The sequence below is a fragment of the Lycium barbarum genome, chromosome 4 (genome assembly GCF_019175385.1).
Source record: "Lycium barbarum isolate Lr01 chromosome 4, ASM1917538v2, whole genome shotgun sequence".
Taxonomy (NCBI): domain Eukaryota; kingdom Viridiplantae; phylum Streptophyta; class Magnoliopsida; order Solanales; family Solanaceae; genus Lycium; species Lycium barbarum.
This window is the reverse complement of record NC_083340.1, coordinates 131,603,953-131,625,472: the sequence shown is the minus strand read 5'-3', so window position 1 is coordinate 131,625,472 and position 21,520 is coordinate 131,603,953. Positions and strand designations below refer to the sequence as shown.

The 21,520-nt window shown below is 43.5% G+C and overlaps 1 protein-coding gene across 1 annotated transcript; it reads left to right on the top strand.

The window, feature by feature from the left end:
- Positions 1–30: 30 nt before the first annotated feature.
- Positions 31–13,521, top strand: LOC132637796 (uncharacterized). Its single transcript, XM_060354833.1, has 3 exons — positions 31–274; positions 1,706–1,830; positions 13,379–13,521. Exons 1-3 carry the CDS (start codon positions 156–158, stop codon positions 13,519–13,521), a joined length of 387 nt encoding a protein of 128 aa, XP_060210816.1. The 5' UTR covers positions 31–155.
- The last annotated feature ends 7,999 nt before the right edge of the window (positions 13,522–21,520 follow it).

The following is a 21,520-nucleotide window of genomic DNA, read 5'->3' as shown; positions in this document are numbered from 1 at the left end:
CACCTCAACTGGTGCTCAGAAGATGAAGGTAATCCCAATTCTCTTTTAATTATACGTTGCAACTTTGTAAAGTTGTCTGCTAGGCAAGGATTAAATTATGATTATTACTATTATTAAGGTACTAAACATATTTATTTTTTAAGGAGGAAATAATTATGCACATAAAATTCTTGACTGCTGCCATGGAGAAGCCTTACGCTGGTGAGGACATGATTGATGAAGTGCGAAGTATGCTTCAGGAGCTGCAACAACTCCATTCATTGTTGGATACGAGGTATGCTGGTTTCTTACCATCGTATAATTGACATTTATTTTGGGTGGATTACATCATGCTACTTGTTTTATATATTTATTATGATGATGATATGATATGAGCTTAAACAAAGAAATGAGGATTCATATAGATGGCGCCAACTTATTTGGGACTGAGGCGTAGTTGTTGTTGTTGTATTACATCATGCTTCATATATTGATGAATGGGAGTTCTCTTTATCTTAATAACAGTTGTCAAAGATGAAATTGATGAGCTATGACATTTCATAGTTTTGATAATTGGCATATACACTAGGGACAAGGTCCTTGATCAGGTCCCCTGGCACTGTACGAACGTGACAGCTGTAAAGTTGTGGCACGGTTCCGACTTACAGAGCCACAGAGCAGTAGCTCCATGTAGGGCAAAAGACAAGGATCATTGCAACGTCTCTATCTATATCACATACCACTCACATGATCCTCACATGCTCTCATTGATTCCCTATATAAACAACATGTTGACATTTATTTGACCTTGCACTTGAAAATATATCTCATTGTTGAAAAGAGCAGCCGCCACTGTTTTTCTCTGAGCTTTCAAGATCAAGACTAAATAACTCCAAGGACCAGATCCCAAGACTGAAGATGTCTTAAGTCCTAGGTTGTTTAGTCTTTGTCTTCTTGGTCTAAATATTGTAAACCCACACTTCTTTTAAGAAAGGCTTTTGTAGGTGTTTGGTTTATTAAGCTTTTTGTGTAAACACCTGACTATAGTTAGTTATGGTGAGTTCAAATTCAGCTAGAGTTGGTTGAAATTCAGCTAGAGTTAGTTGAATCAGTTGGTTCTTGGCTAGAGTTAATCAAGAGAGTGCTTGCAATAGAGTTATTATAAGGGGAGGGATTAGTGGGCTAATTCCTTGGTTGCAAAAGGCTTGTAATCTGAAAACGTTGCTCAGTTAGTGAAGTTGGAAATCCTATTGGTGTAGGTCGTGATTTTTAATCCCTTGAGCAAGGAGTTTTTCACGTAAATATTGTGTCTCATTTACGTTCTGTTTTTGCTTGAGGGAACAGATAAGGTACCTGGTCCCTTATTTGTTTTTGTGGACTTTTAGTTTCTATCAGAAATTGTATAGGTTCAAAATATATGCTAGGGTGTAAAATCCATTTAGAAAAGATTATTTCATGCTAGAAGCACGTCATCTTTGAAATTGCGGCCTTCGTCCCCAATGTAATTGTTTTGTTTGAGCCTTTTTCTTTTATAATGTCCTATTAGAAAATATTTTGTGCTCGCTACAATGCTAAACACATAATCAAAATATTCTTGTAGTTGGTCTTTGGTGCTTCTACTCGTTGTCACGCTTGGACATACATCTTTAGTATGTTGAAGCTAGAGTTCAATTTTTTTTTTGAATAAGAACACTCGACTAAACGCTGCCTTTATACTACTATACAGTAATTTGGAAGTAGCAAACGCTGAACAACTGTTGAAGAGCTTGCAGTCAAGAAAGCCCAAGCTTGAGGCTTTATTGAATCAGTGCGTTGTACCAATTACAACAGAGAAGGATTGTGAGGAAAAAGGCAATGTTGTATACGGTAGAAAAACCGGATACGGGTCCATCCGGGGTAACTATGGATCGGAGAAAGAAAAGGGGCGAGAGTTCGTATGGGGACATCACACTTCCGGATAAGCACTTCAATCAAGTCCGAGTAAAAGCGCCATCTGACCCGGTCTCTAAGCCACCGAGGGTTCGGGATCTCTCCCCGATGTAAGGACACCGTTGGTCCGGTATCCGTGAGTCCGTTGGTCCGATGCGACCGTTGCTAGGACGCGTCAGTGGTATCACATCATGGTCAGCTACTAACTGTGCGTGTGTCAGACGGCGCCGTCAGTCAAATCCCACCGAACCCGTGCAGGGGCTGTCCCTTTTATTACTATTTTATTAAACCCACATTGGAGGAGGCCCATGGGCTCATTAGTATAAATAGAGTGCTCCCACCTCCCTTTAGTGCGTTGGTTCATCTTTTACTTTCAAGAATATTTTGTAACACAATATATATATACTGATCCAGTCCTATTCAATCCATTATTGATCTTGTTTATTGCAAATTTGATCGTTTATGTTGAACCTCTCCAATCAACTCGTTATATGCGTAGTCAGCCGGTGTTTGTGCTCCTTAGTCGTGTATTGAAAAGCGCTCTTATCAACTCTTTGTAATCCATATTGAGGCCCAAGCACATATCCTATGTCCACATACAAATTCAATTGGTTACCAAATCCGGGGTAAACAGTTTGGCGCCCACCGTGGGGCTAGGATAATAGTGGTCTTTGGTCTTAACTTCCACCGTATTCATCAAAACCAAAAACTCCCTCTCCGTCTCTGTGAAAAAGATCCAAATGGCAGACGTCGAATAATCCGGTCATGTCAACAATACTGAGATAGTGGCGAAAAATGAAGGGAGCGGACTGCGGGCACTGCCGAACCCCGCTGATCCGAACCCCGTTGATTCAAGGGAAGGACTCAACCGGCAAAACACCGTAGATCAAGAGAATGCCATTCCACCGGCAACCGTTCCTCTAAACACTCACCATTCCGTTACTTTATCCCGGGATCGGGTCCGGAGAGAGCCGGACCCGCCAAACGACAGCATTAACTTGCGTTTAATCTTTGAAATGCTGCAGGAACAAAGGGTGGCAATCGCCGAGCAAGGGCTAGCGATTGCTCAGCTGCAGAGCGGAAAGGGTGAAGCAGGGCTGGTAAAGTCAAAGGGTACGGCTGAAACCGGAAGAAACGGAGAGCGAATGGTCGAGAGCGATGGCTCCGGAGCCGGCTCCTCAACTGAGGTCCTAAAAATGCTTGAGACCTTGGCAAAACGGGTGGATTCGACCGAGAAGAGGGTCGAGACGTACAATTCTCGGGTGGACCAGATACCGGGGGCTCCACCTCTACTGAAGGGGCCGAATTCGAAGAGATACATCCAAAGGCCTTTTCCGCCAAGTGCGGCCCCGAAACTGATCCCGAAGAGGTTCAAAATGCCCGACATACAGAAATATGACGGCACCACGGACCCGCACGAGCACGTGACCTCGTATACTTGTGCCATAAAAGGAAATGATATGGAAGAGGATGAGATCGAGTCGGTGTTGTTAAAGAAATTTGGGGAAACACTGTCGAAGGGAGCGTTGACGTGGTATGACCACCTACCCGAGCATTTGATCACTTTTTTCGAAATGCTCGCCGATGCGTTCGTGAAGGCACATGCCGGTGCGATAAAGGTGCAAGCCCGTAAGGATGATATCTTCCGGATAACCCAAAGGGACGATGAGCTACTACGGGATTCGTCACCCGGTTCCAGAGGGAACGGATGGAGCTCCCTCCGGTGCCAGAAGAATGGGCCGCGCAGGCCTTCACAAAAGGACTCAACATGCTAAGTTCGATGGCCTCGGCCAAATTGAAAGAAAGTTTGTTAGAATACGAGGCCGTAACCTGGGCCGACGTCCACAACAGGTATGAGTCGAAAATTCGGGTGGAGGATGACCAATTCGAGCTCTCTCCGGTGAGGTCCAAAGTAAATAGAGGTTTCGAGGCACCGAGGAAGGGATATGAAGTCAAGTCTGAATCATCGAAAGAGAGGTTCCGGCCATATCCTTATACGGAGAAGCAAAATTTCAGGTCGGAAAAAGCAACAGAGAATCCGAGCCATTTCTCGGGACGGGGCAGCAAGCGGGTTGAATGCCCGTCTAACAGTCGGGGACTCTCGTTCAGGAGTGATACCGAAAGTTCCGCCAGCAATAAAGTACCTCCAAAAATTTCGGAGTACAACTTCAACGTTAGTACCTCGGGACTAGTCTCAGCCATTGGACGTGTACCCGATGTAAGATGGCCTAAACCATTGAGGACGGACCCGGGTCAGCGAGATCCGAGCGTAGTGTGTGAATATCACGGGACCTACGGTCATCCAACTGAAGATTGCTGCCAATTGAGAGAGGAGGTAGCCCGGTTGTTGAAAAACGGTCACCTCCGAGATTTGCTGAGCGAGAGGGCCAAAAATCACTAAGGAAAGAGAATCCTATCAAAGGTCCGAGCCTGTTGAACCCCAACATACGATCAACATGATAGTAGGGGGCACTGATGCCCCTCGAGGGCCGGTAATGAAACGGACAAACATCTCTATTGTCCGAGAAAAGTGCACCCGAGATCGTTCGACCGAGGGATCTATCTTCTTTGATGACGAAGACGCGGAGGGTATCATCCAACCCCATAATGATGCATTGGTAATTTCTATGCTTGTCTTTAAAACTAAGGTCAAACGAATTTTGGTTGACCCAGGTAGCTCGGCCAACATCATCCGATGGAGGGTGGTCGAACAGCTGGGGCTGCTCGGTCAGATCGTGCCCGTTTCCCGGGTATTAAGTGGGTTTAACATGGCAAGCGAAACCACAAAAGGGGAAATCTCACTGCCTGTAAACGTGGGTGGCACCATTCAGCAAACGGTGTTCTACGTGATCGAGGGGGACATGAAATATAATGCACTATTGGGCAGACCTTGGATACATAACATGAGGGCAGTACCTTCAACACTACACCAGCTGTTAAAGTTCCCCACGCCGGAAGGAGTAAAAGCCATCCGAGGCGAGCAGCCCGCTGCAAGGGAAATGTTCGCAGTAGAGGAAGTGGCACATCGGCCCAAGGGGCCGGAAGAGAAATGTGCAATAGGGGGGGGAGTTCCCAAATAGCAATCAAAGAGCGCCGGGTTTAATCTGGTGCATGAGGATGAAGATTACGAGGTACCCAGGTCGTTTGTCATGCCAGATGATTCGGATGCAAGCCAGTCAACAGTGGAGGAGCTGGAGCAGGTCATCCTGTTCGAATATCTCCCGGATAGAAAGGTATACCTGGGCACGGGGCTCACCCCGGAGCTCAGGCGTCAATTAATTGAATTCCTCCGTGCTAATGCCGATTGCTTTGCATGGTCGCATATAGATATGACAGGTATATCACCAGACATAGCAACTCACAAGCTCAGCCTAGACGGGAAGTTTGCCCCGGTGAAGCAGAAAAGAAGATCCATGGCGGAGGCCAAGCACGCATTCGTGAAGGACGAGGTAACAAAACTTTTGAAAGTAGGCTCCATACGGGAAGTGAAGTACCCGGAGTGGCTGGCTAACGTTGTGGTAGTGCCCAAAAAAGGTAACAAATTTTGAATGTGTGTTGATTTCAAAGATTTAAACAAGGCATGTCCGAAGGACTCGTTTCCGTTGCCTCACATCAATAGGATGATCGATGCAACGGCCGGTCACGAGATGTTGAGTTTTCTCGACGCTTACTCCGTGTACAACCAGATCCGGATGTACCCGGAGGACCAAGAGAAAACGTCCTTCATCACCCGGTACGGGACCTACTGTTATAATGTCATGCCTTTCGGATTAAAAAATGCCGGTGCAACCTATCAACGCCTAGTTAATGGAATGTTCGAAGAACAAATAGGGAAAACAATGGAAGTTTACGTTGACGATATGGTTGTTAAGTCCCTGGAAACAGAGGACCATTTAAAGCATTTGCAGGAAACCTTCGATGTGCTTCGCAAATACAACATGAAGCTCAACCCGGAGAAGTGTGCCTTCGGAGTAAGATCTGGCAGATTCCTGGGTTTCATGGTGTCAAACCGAGGGATCGAAATCAACCCGGATAAGATCAAAGCCATCGAAGATATTGAAGTGGTGAATAACATAAAGGGTGTTCAGAAACTCACCGGGAGAATCGAAGCACTGAGTCGCTTCATATCGAGATCCTCGGACAGGAGTCACCGGTTTTTCTCCTTGCTCAGAAAGAAGAACGATTTTGCCTGGACACCCGAGTGCCAAGAAGCTCTACAGGATCTGAAGAAATACTTATCTAGCCCCCCTCTACTGCACACACCGAAGGCAGGTGAGACACTATTTCTGTATCTAGGTGTCTCCAAAGTGGCGGTAAGCGGCGTTTTGGTCCGAGAAGAATCAGGTACGCAATTCCCTATCTATTATGTAAGTAGAACATTGGGGGACGCGGAGACCCGTTACCCTCATTTGGAAAAACTGGCATTAGCACTAGTGAGCGCCTCCAGAAAGCTTAAACCTTATTTTCAAAGCCATCCCATATGTGTAGTAACTACTTATCCTTTGAAAAATATCATGCATAAACCGAAGTTGTCGGGTAGGCTAACGAAGTGGGCTGTAGAGGTTAGCGGTTACGACCTCGAATACAGACCCCGAACGGCCATCAAATCCCAAATCTTGGCCGATTTCGTAGCAGACTTCGCCCCGGCCATGGTTCCCGAGGTCAAAAAAGAATTCCTACTGACCTCGGGAAAGGCCACGGGCATTTGGTCTCTGTATACGGACGGGGCCTCGAACCTTAGAGGTTCCGGGCTTGGTATTGTCCTTAGGGCCCCGGCCGGTGATGTCATCCGACAATCAATCAAAACTACCAGATTAACTAACAATGAAGCCGAGTATGAGGCTATGATCGCAGGTTTGGAATTGGCCCGGAGCATGGGGGCAGAAACTATCGAGGCACAATGCGACTCGCTTTTGGTCGCAAACCAGGTGAATGGCACGTTTGAAGTCAAGGACGAACGGATGCAGAGGTACCTCGAAAAAACCCAAGTGGTACTTCACCGATTTAAAAAATGGACCATGCAGCATATACCAAGAGAACAGAACTGCGAGGCCGATGCACTGGCAAATTTGGGATCCGCGGTCGAAGGGGCCGAAATCAACCCTGGATCAACGATGCTACTATAAAAAACGGCCATGGAAAGCGGGCACGCCGAAATATATTCAACAGGTTTGACTTGGGATTGGCGCAATAAATACATTGACTACTTGCGTAATGATAAGCTCCCAAGCGACCTGAAGGAGTCACGTTCGTTACGAACGAAAGCGGCCCGTTTTTGCTTAGTGGACGGCCAATTATACCGGCGATCTTTCTACAGACCCTTGGCTAAATGTTTGGGCCCTGGGGAAACGGAGTATTTGATGAGAGAAGTACATGAAGGAACCTGCGGAAATCACTCTGGGGCGGAAGCTCTGGTCCGAAATCTTATCAGAGCCGGATATTACTAGAATCATATGGATGAGGATGCGAAAAGTTTTGTCCGAAAGTGTGATGGGTGTCAGAGACATGCCCCGATGGTTCACCGGCCCGGGGAGTTGCTGCATTCGGTGGTCTCACCATGGCCGTTCATGAAGTGGGGAATGGACATCGTGGGTCCGTTACCTCGGGCACCAGGTAAGACTCGTTTTATCTTATTTATGACTGACTATTTTTCTAAGTGGGTCGAAGCACAGGCCTTTGAAAAAATCAGAGAAAAGGAGGTTATCGACTTCATTTGGGATCACATCGTCTGCCGTTTTGGCATCCCGGCCGAAATAACTTGTGATAACGGTCCTCAGTTCGTGGGTAGCAAGGTCAACAGCTTCCTCGAAGGGTTGAAGATCAAGAAGATTGTGTCGACCCCATATCACCCATGTGCAAACGGACAAGCGGAATCCACAAACAAAACAATAATCCAAAACCTGAGGAAAAGGCTAGAAGCATCGAAGCACCATTGGAGAGAAGTATTACCCGAGGTGTTATGGGCATACCGAACCACGGCCAAATCTAGCACGGGCGAGACCCCCTTCTCATTGGTATACGGGGCCGAAGCCCTTATCCCCGTCGAAGTTGGTGAGCTGACTCTCCGGTTCGGGTACGCAACCGAGGAATTAAACGGGGAGGCCATGGCCGTAAGACTCGACCTCGCCGATGAGATGCGTGAAAGAACATTGGTCCGAATTGCGGCCCAAAAGCAGAGAGCGGAAAGATACTACAATCGGAGAGCCAACTTTCGGCATTTTCGAGTTGGGGACTTGGTACTTCGAAAAGTTACTTTGCATACAAAGAACCCAAACGAGGGAAAGCTAGGACCGAACTGGGAAGGACCGTACAAGGTGACCGGTGTAACGGGCAAAGGATCATACCAGCTGGAGTCCATGGATGGGCAATGCCTGCGCAACAACTGGAACATAGCCCACCTAAAAAGATACTACTGCTAAGGTATGTTCCTCTCATATATACCTTTTGTTAACCATGCTGCCTTTTTTACAGGAAATCGAGGACGGCACAAAAATAGAATTTAGGACTGAAAGCACGTGTTGCACTCTTTTCCTTAGTGCGGTTTTGTCCCAAAATGGGTTTTCCGACGAGGTTTTTAACGAGGCAACAAGTACAACGTGCTACGCGACGAAGATAAAGGGCCAGAACTCGGGTATCCGAGGTTATATCTTCCGAGTGGGGGCTTAGTAACACTCACCCGACCTCGAAGCTCGGACAAGTGTTAAGGGGGCACAGTACCCACATCGGAGCATGAAACGATAAAGAGAAATAAAGAAAGAAGCTCATCATTTGCTACGGCAAAAACAAAGGCTGGCCACTGGCCACCTCCTTCGATGTAAGGACCAAACGATCATAATGAATCGTGTCCCATTCAGCATTTTCCACGGCAAAAACAGAGGCCGGCCACTGGCCACTTCCTTCGATGTAAGGACCAAACGATCATAATGAATCGTGTCCCATTTAGTGTTTGCTACGGCAAAGATACAAGAAATGAAAATTCTCATATGTACAAACACTTGCAATACAGAAAACATTACAATGACCGTATTTCGGCATTGTTCAATTTATACGCCCTACACCGGACGCTATGGCCGAAATTAGACAAGGCCAAACCGGCTACGAAAAACGCCAGTCCCAGAAAAGCCCCTATCATGGGCACAGAAAGATCCGAAGTCACAAAACATTCGGTGAATCCCACGGGCAGAGTTAACCAATGACTACGGATCATCTAGTCCCAAAACGGACCAATAATTCGAGAAAAAATAAAAATAAGCACTCAAACGAAGACACAAGAGAAGTGCAACTTGCATGTACGCAAAGGATACTTTTATAAAGAGTACATTTACATCAAAAAGGCCGGCAAAGGCAAAAAACAAAAGCCAAGTGAAAATCCTATGCTACTCGGCATGGCTAGAGGCAGAATGATCAGACTCGGTTCGTTCGGAATCATCCGTGTCGGACTCAAGGGCATGGTTTGCCTCCTCCTCCATCTCTTTGGCCTGGTTTATCAAGGTCGGAAGATCGGAGAATCCGCGATCGGCCTCTTCGAGGGTGAGTCGCCGAGACTTCCACTTCTCATACTCGGCGACAATAGCAGTATGGGCCTCGGCCGCTTCCACGCCTTTCCAGGCTTCTTCCAAATCGGCCTCAACTTTAGCCAACTTAGTCTCCAGCTCGGCCCGGCCGGCCACAGCAATAGTCCTCATATGGACAGCAGCTTCTAGCTCGGCCTTAAGTACATCGTTGGCACTCACCGCCTCCTCCAGCTTGGCTTTTAAGCCCTCATTCATCCGAGACCGCTCCTCGGCTTTCTCTTCGAAAACTTTCATGCGTTCTTTATACAGAGCGGTATCAGATTCCAGTAGCCGGTTCCTCTCGGCTAAGCTCGCTGCATCGGCTTTCACCAAATCAAGTTCCCCCCGAAGTTGGGACACGGTGGTCTCCAGCTCGTCCAGTCTCGACGAAAATTGAGCTTTGTCTTGGCTAAGGCAAATCTTCTCAGCCTCGAGGCTTCGGTTATAATCGGTTATGGCGGCCAACTCGCTTTTCAGACGATGATTTTCGTCCTTGACCTCATCAAGCTCGGGACGAAGGTTGGCGAGGACGGTGGCCCGACCCAACTCCTCCTCCTTCTCTCGAAGGAGATGCTTATATTTCTCTGTTTCTCGGCCTTGGGCATCCAGTTGGCCTCGAAGATCATCCATCTCGTGTTGGACACGAATAAAGGCCTCGTTTACCAGTACTACGCTCTACAAAAGAAGCAAACATAAAGAGTTAGAAAACATGAAGTCTACTGATGTACAAAGATGGCCGAGAGTCTTACCCGGTTGCCCGCGTGCATGCCTTCCTTCATAAGGCACTGCCAGGTGACCCCGGTCATTTTACGCTTGTCCGAGTCGGAGACAAGAGGACGCAAATAACTCGCTACTCCTACCGGACGTGATAGAAAGCCGCAATCCTCGGGGACGGTGATTACGGCCGATCTGGTCCTTCGTGGTTCTGCGCTCGGGGCCGGAAAGATGGTCACCAGGTTGTCTCTAGAGCCAGATTCTGACTGTCGGTTGGCCGGCCTCGTGACCCGAGGAATTGGAAGATGACCGAAACCCGCAGCGTCACCGGTAGCAGGAGGAGTAGTTGAAAACATATCTTCAAAGTCTTCAACCCTCGGGCCAGGAGTAGACGAACTTGGCGTAGACTCGATGTTCCTGCCAAAAACCGGGGGCTCCGGAGCAGAAACAGGCCTGTGGCCGGGCGACGGACGAGCCTGAACGTGGGCTTCGGTCTCCGGGACCGGAACAGTCCTTTTATCAATTGCAGTGCCAGTCATCTCCCCGGCCCCTTTTCTCTTCTGTGGGGGAGTATCTTCCGGGAAAGTTTCACCTGAAATGACCACAAAGTCAACCGACCGAAGAGGAGCCGGGGAAAGGATTTCTTCCGCACCCGAAGGAAGAACGGGAATCAAGATACCTTCGTTGATAGAAGGCAAGGGCGGTTCGGAGGCAGTCTCCTCGGGTATTGGTGCCGTTGACGGTGCCAGGTCGACCCTCCGAACTATGATGTCGGGCTCCGTTTCCTCTCTCGGGGTCCGGGCAACCCTTCTTACTTTCTTTCGTTTGGACGGCTGACCCTTTTCGGAGGGTCGTTTCCTTTTGGTGGCTTCGGCAAGAACACGGGAGGAACCCGCCGTATCGAACGCGGACGCCGGTGCAGGGGAAACGGCCCCCGACTCCGATCTAGATGCCACCGAGCCCTTCGGCAAACCTGAACGATAAAGACGTAGGCGGGTCAAGAAAACTGACAGCCTCGGATGGCTAAAGATGCAGCAAGATCAAAGGAAAGTCAAATGTTACCATGATTTTGAGCGATCCATCGACCGTGTGACAAGTGGGCCCAAGTCCGGTCTTCATAGGGAAGCTGGTTAAGGAGCGTCGTGACCCACTCGCTCAGATCTCGAATAACGGGGGGAACAAACCCATTTGCTGCAAAGATAAGGAAAGGGCGGTGAGAAAACGATACCATAAGCGACTGAACAGGTGAGGACGATTGCTCAAAGGATCGGACTTACGTTTGTCGTTCCACTTCTCCGGAAAAGGTAGATGGGCGGCCGGGATTATGTCTTCGGTTTTTACCCGGACGTAGCGTTCTAACCATCCCCTGTCCCGGTCTTCGTCCATCTTCGAGAAAAACGGGTTCCGGCTGCGCTTGGTTAGTTTTATGATACCGCCCCGGAATATTCTTGGGGAATACAGGCGTATAAGGTGGCCCAATGAAAACTCTTTCTCAGCTCTGTTGGCCAGCAACCGGAGGCAAGCAACGACCCTCCAAACAATTGGGCCGATCTGTGCCAGAGTCACGCCGTAGGTCCAGCACATATCCAGTATGACCGGATCAACCGGGGGGTCGAGCTTAAGGGTAAAGGGATAAGTGTATACGTACAAGAACCCTTCCCGGTAGTCGGTGATGGATTCGTCTGGCCCGGGTGCAAAAACCCTTACCGGGCGTGTGTCCCACCCACAGTCTGCCCGGACTGTGTCGAGTTTATCCTTGGATATGGAGGAAGGATACCGCCTCACGTCGTATCCCCGGTCCGAGACGACGGAGGGCTTCTCCGTCTCCAGGTCTTTATTAAAATTAAATTTGGCCGGTATAATATCTGAGGCCATAGTTTCGGGGATAATCTTTTGTTGAGTTGGGGACGCAGCCTCGGTCCTCGGAGATGAAACTGAAGGGACTTCGGTAGAAGTGGTTTCGGACATGTTGAACGAATGGAGGGGAAAGGATTTTGGGAAATGACGCAAAGGAAACGAGGGAAGTGACAATTTGAGGAAGCAAAGAGCAATTGACAAGAATGATGACCAAATTAATTCCCTCTCTTTTTCGTATAGATAAGAGAAGATTTGGCAACAAGTTTGTAATAGAAAGGACGGATATGGAACACAGAAGGAAGAGGAAAGGAAAGAACAGATCGAAAAAGTGAAAAAATGATGAAATGAGGGGCTTTATATAGACATAAGGGAGGGAAGGGTTATCGAGGACGGCCAATCGAGGATCGCCACGTGTCGCGTCATTAATGCGAAGTGACACGAAACGACGTGCAAAAGACGGTTGGCAGGAACGGACCATCCGGAGTGGGACACGTGGCCGACAGAGGGGAAGACGTGGCGCTCCCATTCCCGCCAAAATAAGGGGGTAGGGATAGGTCGTCCGGGCGGTCGGATGCATGACTCATTCACTTCCCGTCACTCCGATAGATCGTTGGTCCGGGAAGCGTGGGGCTATCTGTATACGGTAGAAAAACCGGATACGGGTCCATCCGGGGTAACTATGGATCGGAGAAAGAAAAGGGGCGAGAGTTTGTACGGGGACATCACACTTCCGGATAAGCACTTCAATCAAGGCCGAGTAGAAGCGCCATCTGACCCGGTCTCTAAGCCACCGAGGGTTCGGGATCTCTCCCCGATGTAAGGACACCGTTGGTCAAGTATCCGTGAGTCCGTTGGTCCGATGCGACCGTTGCTAGGACGCGTCAGTGGTATCACATCATGGTCAGCTGTCAACTGTGCGTGTGTCAGACGGCGCCGTCAGTCAAATCCCACCAAACCCGTGCAGGGACTGTCCCTTTTATTACTATTTTATTAAACCCACATTGGAGGAGGCCCATGGGCTCATTAGTATAAATAGAGTGCTCCCACCTCCCTTTAGTGAGTTGGTTCATCTTTTACTTTCAAGAATATTTTGTAACACAATATATATATATTGATCCAGTCCTAGTCAATCCATTATTGATCTTGATTATTGCAAATTTGATCGTTTATGTTGAACCTCTCCAATCAACTCGTTATATGCGTAGTCAGCCGGTGTTTGTGCTCCTTATTCGTGTATTGAAAAGCGCTCTTATCAACTCTTTGTAATCCATATTGAGGCCCAAGCACATATCCTATATCCACATACAAATTCAATTGGTTACCAAATCCGGAGTAAACAAATGCAGTGTGTGGTGCAGACGAGAAGATTGAGTCACCGTCTGTCACCATCAATTCTGAAAGTAGTAACAAGGTTGCTGAAAAGAAGCAGCCAGAGAAAGGGAAGCACAAGTCGAAGAAATCTAAAAAGAAAGGAAAAAACAAGAAGTAAAAATCAACATGCAACAATATTATAGAGTGTATAGCTTTAGGGAATTCATTTTATCATTTTCTATGTTTTTTGTGCAATCTCAATGCTGTGAATGCAATGGAAGGTGAAGTGAAATCTTTTATGTGCTTGCCTGGTGTGTTGTAAATTGGATATCCATGAAAAATTGGAACAATAGAGCAATTTGTTTGCATAATTTTGGTGTTGGTCCGTTCTAATTTTTCATGACTATCGGATAAATTTAATAGAATAAAACACTGTTGCCATTCCAATTCCAAGCCTTCTCCTTTCAGGGCCTATCTGAAAGAGAATCAAGTATGTACTTCTCCTTAATGGTTCACTGTTGGTGCAACCCGATGTCCCCACGTCTCGGGGACTCAATTCTGACTAAAAAACCTTTCACATATTTTTGAGTAAATGTTGGGAATTTGGACCTTATATGGAGAAGTGTACTCTCTCTCTTCCAATTTGTGTGATACTCATTGCTTTTCGAGATTCAAACTGCATGAACTTTAATTAATATATTAAGATGTATTTTTCACTAAATTGATATGAGAAAAATTACAACTTATAGTACTTTTTCTGTAGTACTATTGAGTTAATCTTAACTTGTTTTAGCTTCAGAGTTTAATCACATTGACTCTCGAAAAATGAAAAGTAAGTTTCAAAGTTTGGTCAAATTGACTCTCGAAAAGCGAAAAACATCACATAAATTGGGACAGAGGGAACACAAGTTCGGGTTGATGTTTGATAAAACACAACTTGTCCCTGTTTGACTCCAGACAAAGATTCATAATTAGTATAGTACCAAAGTGAGCTACTTAGTGTCAATTTCTATAATGGTGGAGCAAGAAAGTTTTGTTGTTTGAAGAAGTGTGTTTCAAACTTCCAAACTTTGCTGATTATTTAATGCTGCTTTAGTTATTGCTGAAACAAAAATTGTTCCGGACTGATATGAAGTCTTGTTTTGAGATGGTGCAACTCTTAAGAATTTATTTAATTGATAAATGTGTTGCTTTTGGATGCATTTGATGGAGGAATCTATACGATTTTGGTTGTACCGGTCTTAGGTTACGCATGTTGCACGTGTACCCCTCTCAATGAGTTCAAAATTTTAGAAAAGTACGTAAATATTAAATTGAAAACTTTGTTTTGAGTTATAAAATAAAAGTTAAAAGAAAGTGTAAGTTCCTGAAAATGATGACTGTTAAACTTATTTAGCTAACTCTATAAAAGAAGAAACTACTTCTTATTGAAGTCCTCAATCATCTCAGCTGGTATATTCAACTTAATTTTTCTTAAAAAAATAATTTAATTACTTTAATTTCACCCGTTATCATGCTTTCTTTTTAGTTTCAACAATAACATGCAAACCTTTCGAGATTTAAGAGTTCTTCTGGATTTATTGTTGATAGAGGATTAATTATCCTGTCTATAAGTGTTTGAAATCATGAGCACCGGGAGTACCGTCTTGGGGGTCCAATCCAGCCAGTCAGTTACATAGGTCGTATTGGTTAAAATTATGTCGAAAGCGAAGACTATTTGACCGAACATTGGTCATCGTAGAGAAGGTCATAGTTAACTGCTGAATGGATCAATATCGGTCAAGCCAAAGACTAATCAAATCATCTAAGAATCATCTTTGGAACGCCCTCATAAGCAACAGATAACAGGACTTGGAACAAACCACCTAGGAAGGTCCAGCGTACCCGAACACAGGATAACCCAGAGAACGGCCAGGCTCCGAGATCTCAAGGATTCCATTTAATACCCACATAACGGTTGAAACAGCCTAGGATCACGAAATCAATTATTTTTAGCTATCTTATAAAGAACCACGCTTCCCAACGATTGTATCTATCTAATATTCACTTGATTACATACGACTTTACGATTATTCTCTGTAAACAATGTTGTTCATCACAGCTCCCAGAGATTCAGATCATCTGAGCAATGAGATTCAATATGAAACTCTTTCGATTTTACTTTATTCATTATTTCAATTAAATTATATGTATTCCTATTCATATTATATGCTCTCGTTTTATTCACGCTATCAGAGAATTAACATAATTTGAACGACATAATACATAAAGAGGCCCTCAAACTTGGCCTTAGCTGGCAAGTATGCCCTCCTACTTTGGGTGTGCACAAGTAAGCACCTCAACCTGTCTCCACTTTGTCAGTTGAACACTCTAACTTACAAAATGATCATCTACACACCTCAACTTTATAAAGTACACCTCCAAAAATTATGTGCTACGTCAGCATTTGTGTTTACATGTTCAACTTTATACAAGTTAAGTGTCACGCCCCGAACCTGGGCCTGGACGTAACACGGCACCCGGTGCCTGACTGCATGTGACCGAGCGAACCAACTGGCTGGCTGAATCAACATGTGATACCAACACATAACTAATTTATAAAATAAAACTAACACATGATGATTAATCTAAACGTCTGACTGAAATATCATAATGCGGAAATACTTAGACAATCTGAACATATCTGAAAGTAGCCAACATGGCTAAACCAAACAACTGAACGACTGCCAACAAGGCTAACCTAAAACAACATCTGACTGTCTAAACTGTATCTATGAAGCCTCTAAGAGTACTGAATAATAGAGCTGTCTATAAACTGAAATAACTGGATAGCTGACAACACCCCGAAGGAATTTGGGGCTCACCAGTAGCTGATACGTGCACTCCTAAATAGTTGAGTCGTCAACCTGTGTATCGTTACCTGCATCGCGAGATGCAGGCCCCCAAGCAATAAAAAGGGACATCAGCACATTTGAATTGTACTGGTATGTAAAGCAACTGAAGCAATAAAATACTGAAACTGAAACTGATAACTGTAACTGTAATAGCAAGGAAGTAAAGATATGAATGCTCCCTGCTCTGTACCTGAATCATCTGTATTATCTGTGTTTGTATATGTGGGGCCTCGGCCCAATAATAAATGCACGCTATGGCCTCGGCCTAGTAGTGCGTCAGTCAATGGCCTCGGCCATGTATACGTATACACAAGACTGTGTTGTGCCCTCGGGCAAAATCACATATGTATAATTATGGTTAATTAATAAGGGTTGAGACCATAACAACAATGAACAGTGCTGAACTGAAATAGACATGCTGGACTGAATTGAAAACACTGATTGTTTCTGAGCATACTGAATTTCTAGACTGAGACTCATGTGGTAACAATACATAAGTCTATAAAGATTACGTGCTGAGTTCATGATATTCAAATTGATAACCATGAACGAATTCTGTAACTGCAACTCTAGAAGATAACAGTTCTACAACATACCATAAAACTGGGCTAAACTGTATTCTGAGTCAAATTACTGACAAGTATGAAGAATGAGGCGTAGGGAGAATCATGAACATTCCCTAACGTAGATAGTTAGCCTCACATACCTTGATTCCAGCCTTTGAGCGTAATACAATGTTCATCACCCCTTTCAACTTTGATCTATATCAATACAAGTCAAAGGGATTCTATATTAGCAATAATATTCATGCTTTGGTCATCTAAGCATTTTATCAAACACTTAGTGGGCATGAAGCTCCACAACCTTCATTAATGGTGTTTTCTTCACCCAATCCCCATTCTATTACTTCTAGCTGATTCTACAATCTCAATTAGATTTAATTAACATCATTCTTCATCACCCATATGAATACAACAATCCCAAGTCAACAATCCAAAAACTCTAGCATAGTTCATATAATTCTCTTTATCAAACCCATTTTCTATATGCTTCCTCAATCCAAGTGTTTTTAACTTATCAATACTTCAATCATCATAAAAACATCATAAAACTTACCTTAGTTGTTGTAGGAATAAGACTTGAGTTGAAATGCTTCACTTGAACAAAACCCTAGTTCCACCTTCCATGGAATTTCTTGACTTGAATGAATTTGATGTGTTTCTCACACTTAGTTTTGTGGATTGATGAAGTGGATCTTTAGTTTCACTTGGATTCTTGCATATGAAGTGTTTGGATGGCTCTAGAGAACTCTTGAGTCGTGGAGGAGAAATGGGAATGAAAAAAAATGAGTTTGGGTCTCTTATTAACATCTTAAAATCTGACCCGTCGGGCAATTCTACGCCCATTTTTACGGACCTTCAAACTGTTTGACGGATCGTCAAAATGTACCGTCAAAATGCCCAGCAAAATATGGGTTTCTGTGACCATTTTACGCTGGCCTGAGTCAATTTGACGGACCGTATAATTGTTTTACGGACCGTCAAAATGAACCGTAAAACATCCCAGCAAAATATGGTTTTCTGTGACCATTTTACGGACCGTATAATTGTTTTACGGACCGTCAAAATGTTCTACGGACCGTCAAATGGTCCGTCGAAATTTTCTGCTCGGATAGTCTGTCGTATAATGGGCATAACGCTTTACACAGATGTCCGTTTGAGGCCCATAATATACTGTTGGAAATCTATTTCAAGGGGCTACAACTTTCATCAAGGAAGTTTTCCCAAAATCCAAATTAATATAGGGTTTATGGTCGTTGGAAGTAAGACCTTTCATAAACTCACTTGCAAACATGCCCCGTAGAGTGGCTTCCAACTTTTCTTTGCCCAAAGACATTTCTTATGACTTAATTGGTTTTCAAAACACTTCATATAACCCTCATATTGGTTCCATTATATTATCATCTTATGAGTCAAACTATCGTCCGAAGTTACGAGGTGTTACATTAAAGTGCCTACTTGTGCACACCTAAAGTTGGAGGGCATACTTGCCAACTGAAGCCAAGTTTGAGGGTCTGTTTATGTATTATGCCTAATTTGAACTAATTACGTAGCTTGTGAGCTTATTCTAAATAATTTAACTTATTAACCTAATAAACGAATTATAGGCTAAATAATTTGGCGCACACTGTGGGCCCCTAACAATAGTGATTATCCCAAAACAGTGTTAATCCCTCGTTGATTTTGTATTTGTTAGTTTTGTGATGGACAATGGTTGAGGAACAACATTTGGCTGGAGTCCAAAATGTTGCTGGACTCCAAAATGCTAATGCAGTCCAAAATGCCGATGCTATCCTAATTGCAAACGAAGCACTAAACATAGATGGAGTACGGAACGGTGACGGAATATGTCAAATTAGGCATTAGGCCTAAGTTACAGCCCAAAAGCTAGCTCAAAGGGAGGAGGATTGCTCAAGCCTTATAAGGAGCCCAGAATTCTCGTCTGTCACTGATTTGGTATATTCTCTTCACCTCCCTCCCTCTCACGCCCAGATCCGGACATTCTTTTTGTACGGTCTGAAGCTGCACATTCATGGACCAGGGACATTTTCACCTCCCAGCGGTCCGGGACCGGTCAATTGGTCCGGGGACATTCTGTCCTCCTTTTTTTTAGGGCCCACATCGGTCGGGCCTGGCTCTGATACCATGTCAAATTAGGCATTGGGCCTAATACACACCCCAAAAGCTAGCTTAAACGGAGGAGTATTTCCAAGCCTTATAAGGAGCTCAAGATTCTCATCCGTCACCGATGTGGTATATTCTCTTCATCAATTTGAAGGAAACTATTTTACTGCTAAACTCTATGAATCTCTGAAATACCAATTTGAAGTAAAAATATTTTATTGATAAACTCTATGACTTTCTGAATGGTCTCTACAATCTCCACACTCTCTCTTGTTATGAAAAATAGCTAGCAACACCCCTATTTATAATAGTGTGAAGCCTACTTCAACTCAAAACAGGAAAACCTATTCATATATTAATTTGACTATAAATCCTAACTAGACATAAATTAAAATATCAAATCTTAACCAAATTTGGGTTCCTACAACTTTGAATTATTATTTCCCACATTCTTCTGTAATTCAAAGTTTTATATCTAACTATTGATGTACTTGTCACCATCTTCAAAATTTTGTTGAAGCACGTAAGCAGCAACCCCGTTGACGTGCTTGTTCACAATCATTGGAGCACTTTCTCTCCAACATTTCAATTGGAGCACTTTCTCTCCAACATTCCAGTTTGTTGATGCACTTTCTCATCAACCTTCGATTCTTGGAGCACTTCTCTCCAACTCCCATTATTTTTTTTCTTGGTTGTGTTAGAGCACTTCTCTACAAACACCCATTATTTTTTTTTCTTGGTTGTGTTGGAGTACTTCTCTCCAACTTCCAATAGTTGATGCACCTGTCACCAACACTCCTTTTTTTTTTAACCTACTTCTCCAATTTCAAGAGAAGATCGTTCCTACACATAATGACTCGTTCTGGTCGCCGGCAGCGGGAACTCTTTCATTGTCCAGTCTGGAGCGTGCACATTCATGGATTTGGGGCATATTTCCCCCTTTTTCCGGGGGCTCACATCAGATCGAGCATGGGCCTGAATTTGTAACCATGTCAAATTAGGCATTGGGTCTAATTCACACCCACAAAAGCTAGCTCAAAGGGATGAGGATTTCCCAAGCCTTATAAGAAACCAGGGTTCTCGTCCGTCACCAATGTGGTATATTCTCTTCAGGATCTCTCACTCAAGAAAATAAGAGCTAGAGAAAACTATGTGTTTTATGATCATCACAGAGTTTATAATACACTTTATGATAATATTACAAATGATAATGCTTAAGTAATGCAAAAATATAAAATCCAAGAAGAAAGTTCAGGCCGTGTAATCTAAATTGGTTGGCCGTGTCACCAAATCATGCTTCTTGTTGGTGAGTTGAGTGAGTGGTCCCGTGTCAGATCAGGTTCTCGGCACTATACTCTCTCGTATGAGGTACGCGTATCTGACTTTCAACATTAAAATTATTTTTCACATGAAATATATTATACTTTTTATAATGTCAAGATACACAATTATTCTATATGCTCCTCTGATGTAATTAATTTGCAGATATATACTTTATATTTTAACATTAAATACTTGAATGTTCATATAATAAAAATTAAAAATATTATCCAAGTGTTCGAAATTAGAAAAATTAGAAACTTTACACATATTTTTGTTGGATTCCCATTATATAGAGGTGCAATATTGATTTTTGATCTTTCAGCTATACTGGATATAGCAAGTTATAGATATAATTTTATTTAATGTATAATTCAACTAAATATTACATTTTGATGTAAATGCCACGGATAAGCTTTCAATAATCATAATGAAAATTAATTAAAGTGTTGATATGAAGCCTATCTCTAAAGCTTTCCTCTAATAATATCTTGACCATCACTAAATACCTACCAACTTTAAAAATGGAATCAGCATCATCATTAAATACCAACCAAAATTTTAGTTAGGCTACTAATTTATATCATTATATATAAGTTTAAATTATATATACAGATCGTGTAAATAATTTTTACAATATTAGTTTACTTAACATTTCATCTTTCATAAAAGTAAAATTTATAATTTTAAAAATAAGGTAAATTAGAAGAGATGTGTGTGTTTTTTAATACCTAGTTTTGGTGTATGCGCTTTGCGCGTGACCAAAGTCTGTACCTCATTTGACAGCAAACACTATAGAAAAAAATTAGATTTAGCTACGAACTCCATCTTTAATCCATCGCTAAATTGTTAGTAGCTAATAAATTACAAATACTATTTTAATTTTTTTTTTATTAAATAATAAAAGTTAAAGAAAAAAGTGTAAAGTTATGAAAAAGATGATTGTCAATCCTATTTAGCTAACTGAATAAAGGAAAAAACTCAATCCCTCAAATTTTTTGCTTCAGAAATTTAGGTATGAAGTTATGCTCGACAGTCCCCAACTTAGAATAATTAGTTACATTACTTACCAGTCACGACGTCAGGGATTAGTCGCAACTTTCAATAAAACATCATTTGCCATAGAAAGAAGTTGGAAAGCATATATTCAACTAAATTGAAAAAGATGATTGTCGATCCTTTTAGTTAACTGCACAAAAGAAGAAATTCAATCCCTCAAAATTTCTGCTTCAGAAATTTAGTTCTGAAGTTAGGCTTGACAGTCTCCAACTTAGAATGA

What these genes read in the sequence shown, in the direction of transcription:
- LOC132637796 (XM_060354833.1), top strand. Translation starts at nt 156, where the DNA reads ATGCACATAAAATTCTTGACTGCTGCCATGGAGAAGCCTTACGCTGGT. An exon ending in CATTCATTGTTGGATACGAG is followed by an intron (nt 275 to 1,705) that starts GTATGCTGGTTT and finishes ACTACTATACAG; the next exon opens with TAATTTGGAAGTAGCAAACG. An exon ending in GAAGGATTGTGAGGAAAAAG is followed by an intron (nt 1,831 to 13,378) that starts GCAATGTTGTAT and finishes AAACAAATGCAG; the next exon opens with TGTGTGGTGCAGACGAGAAG.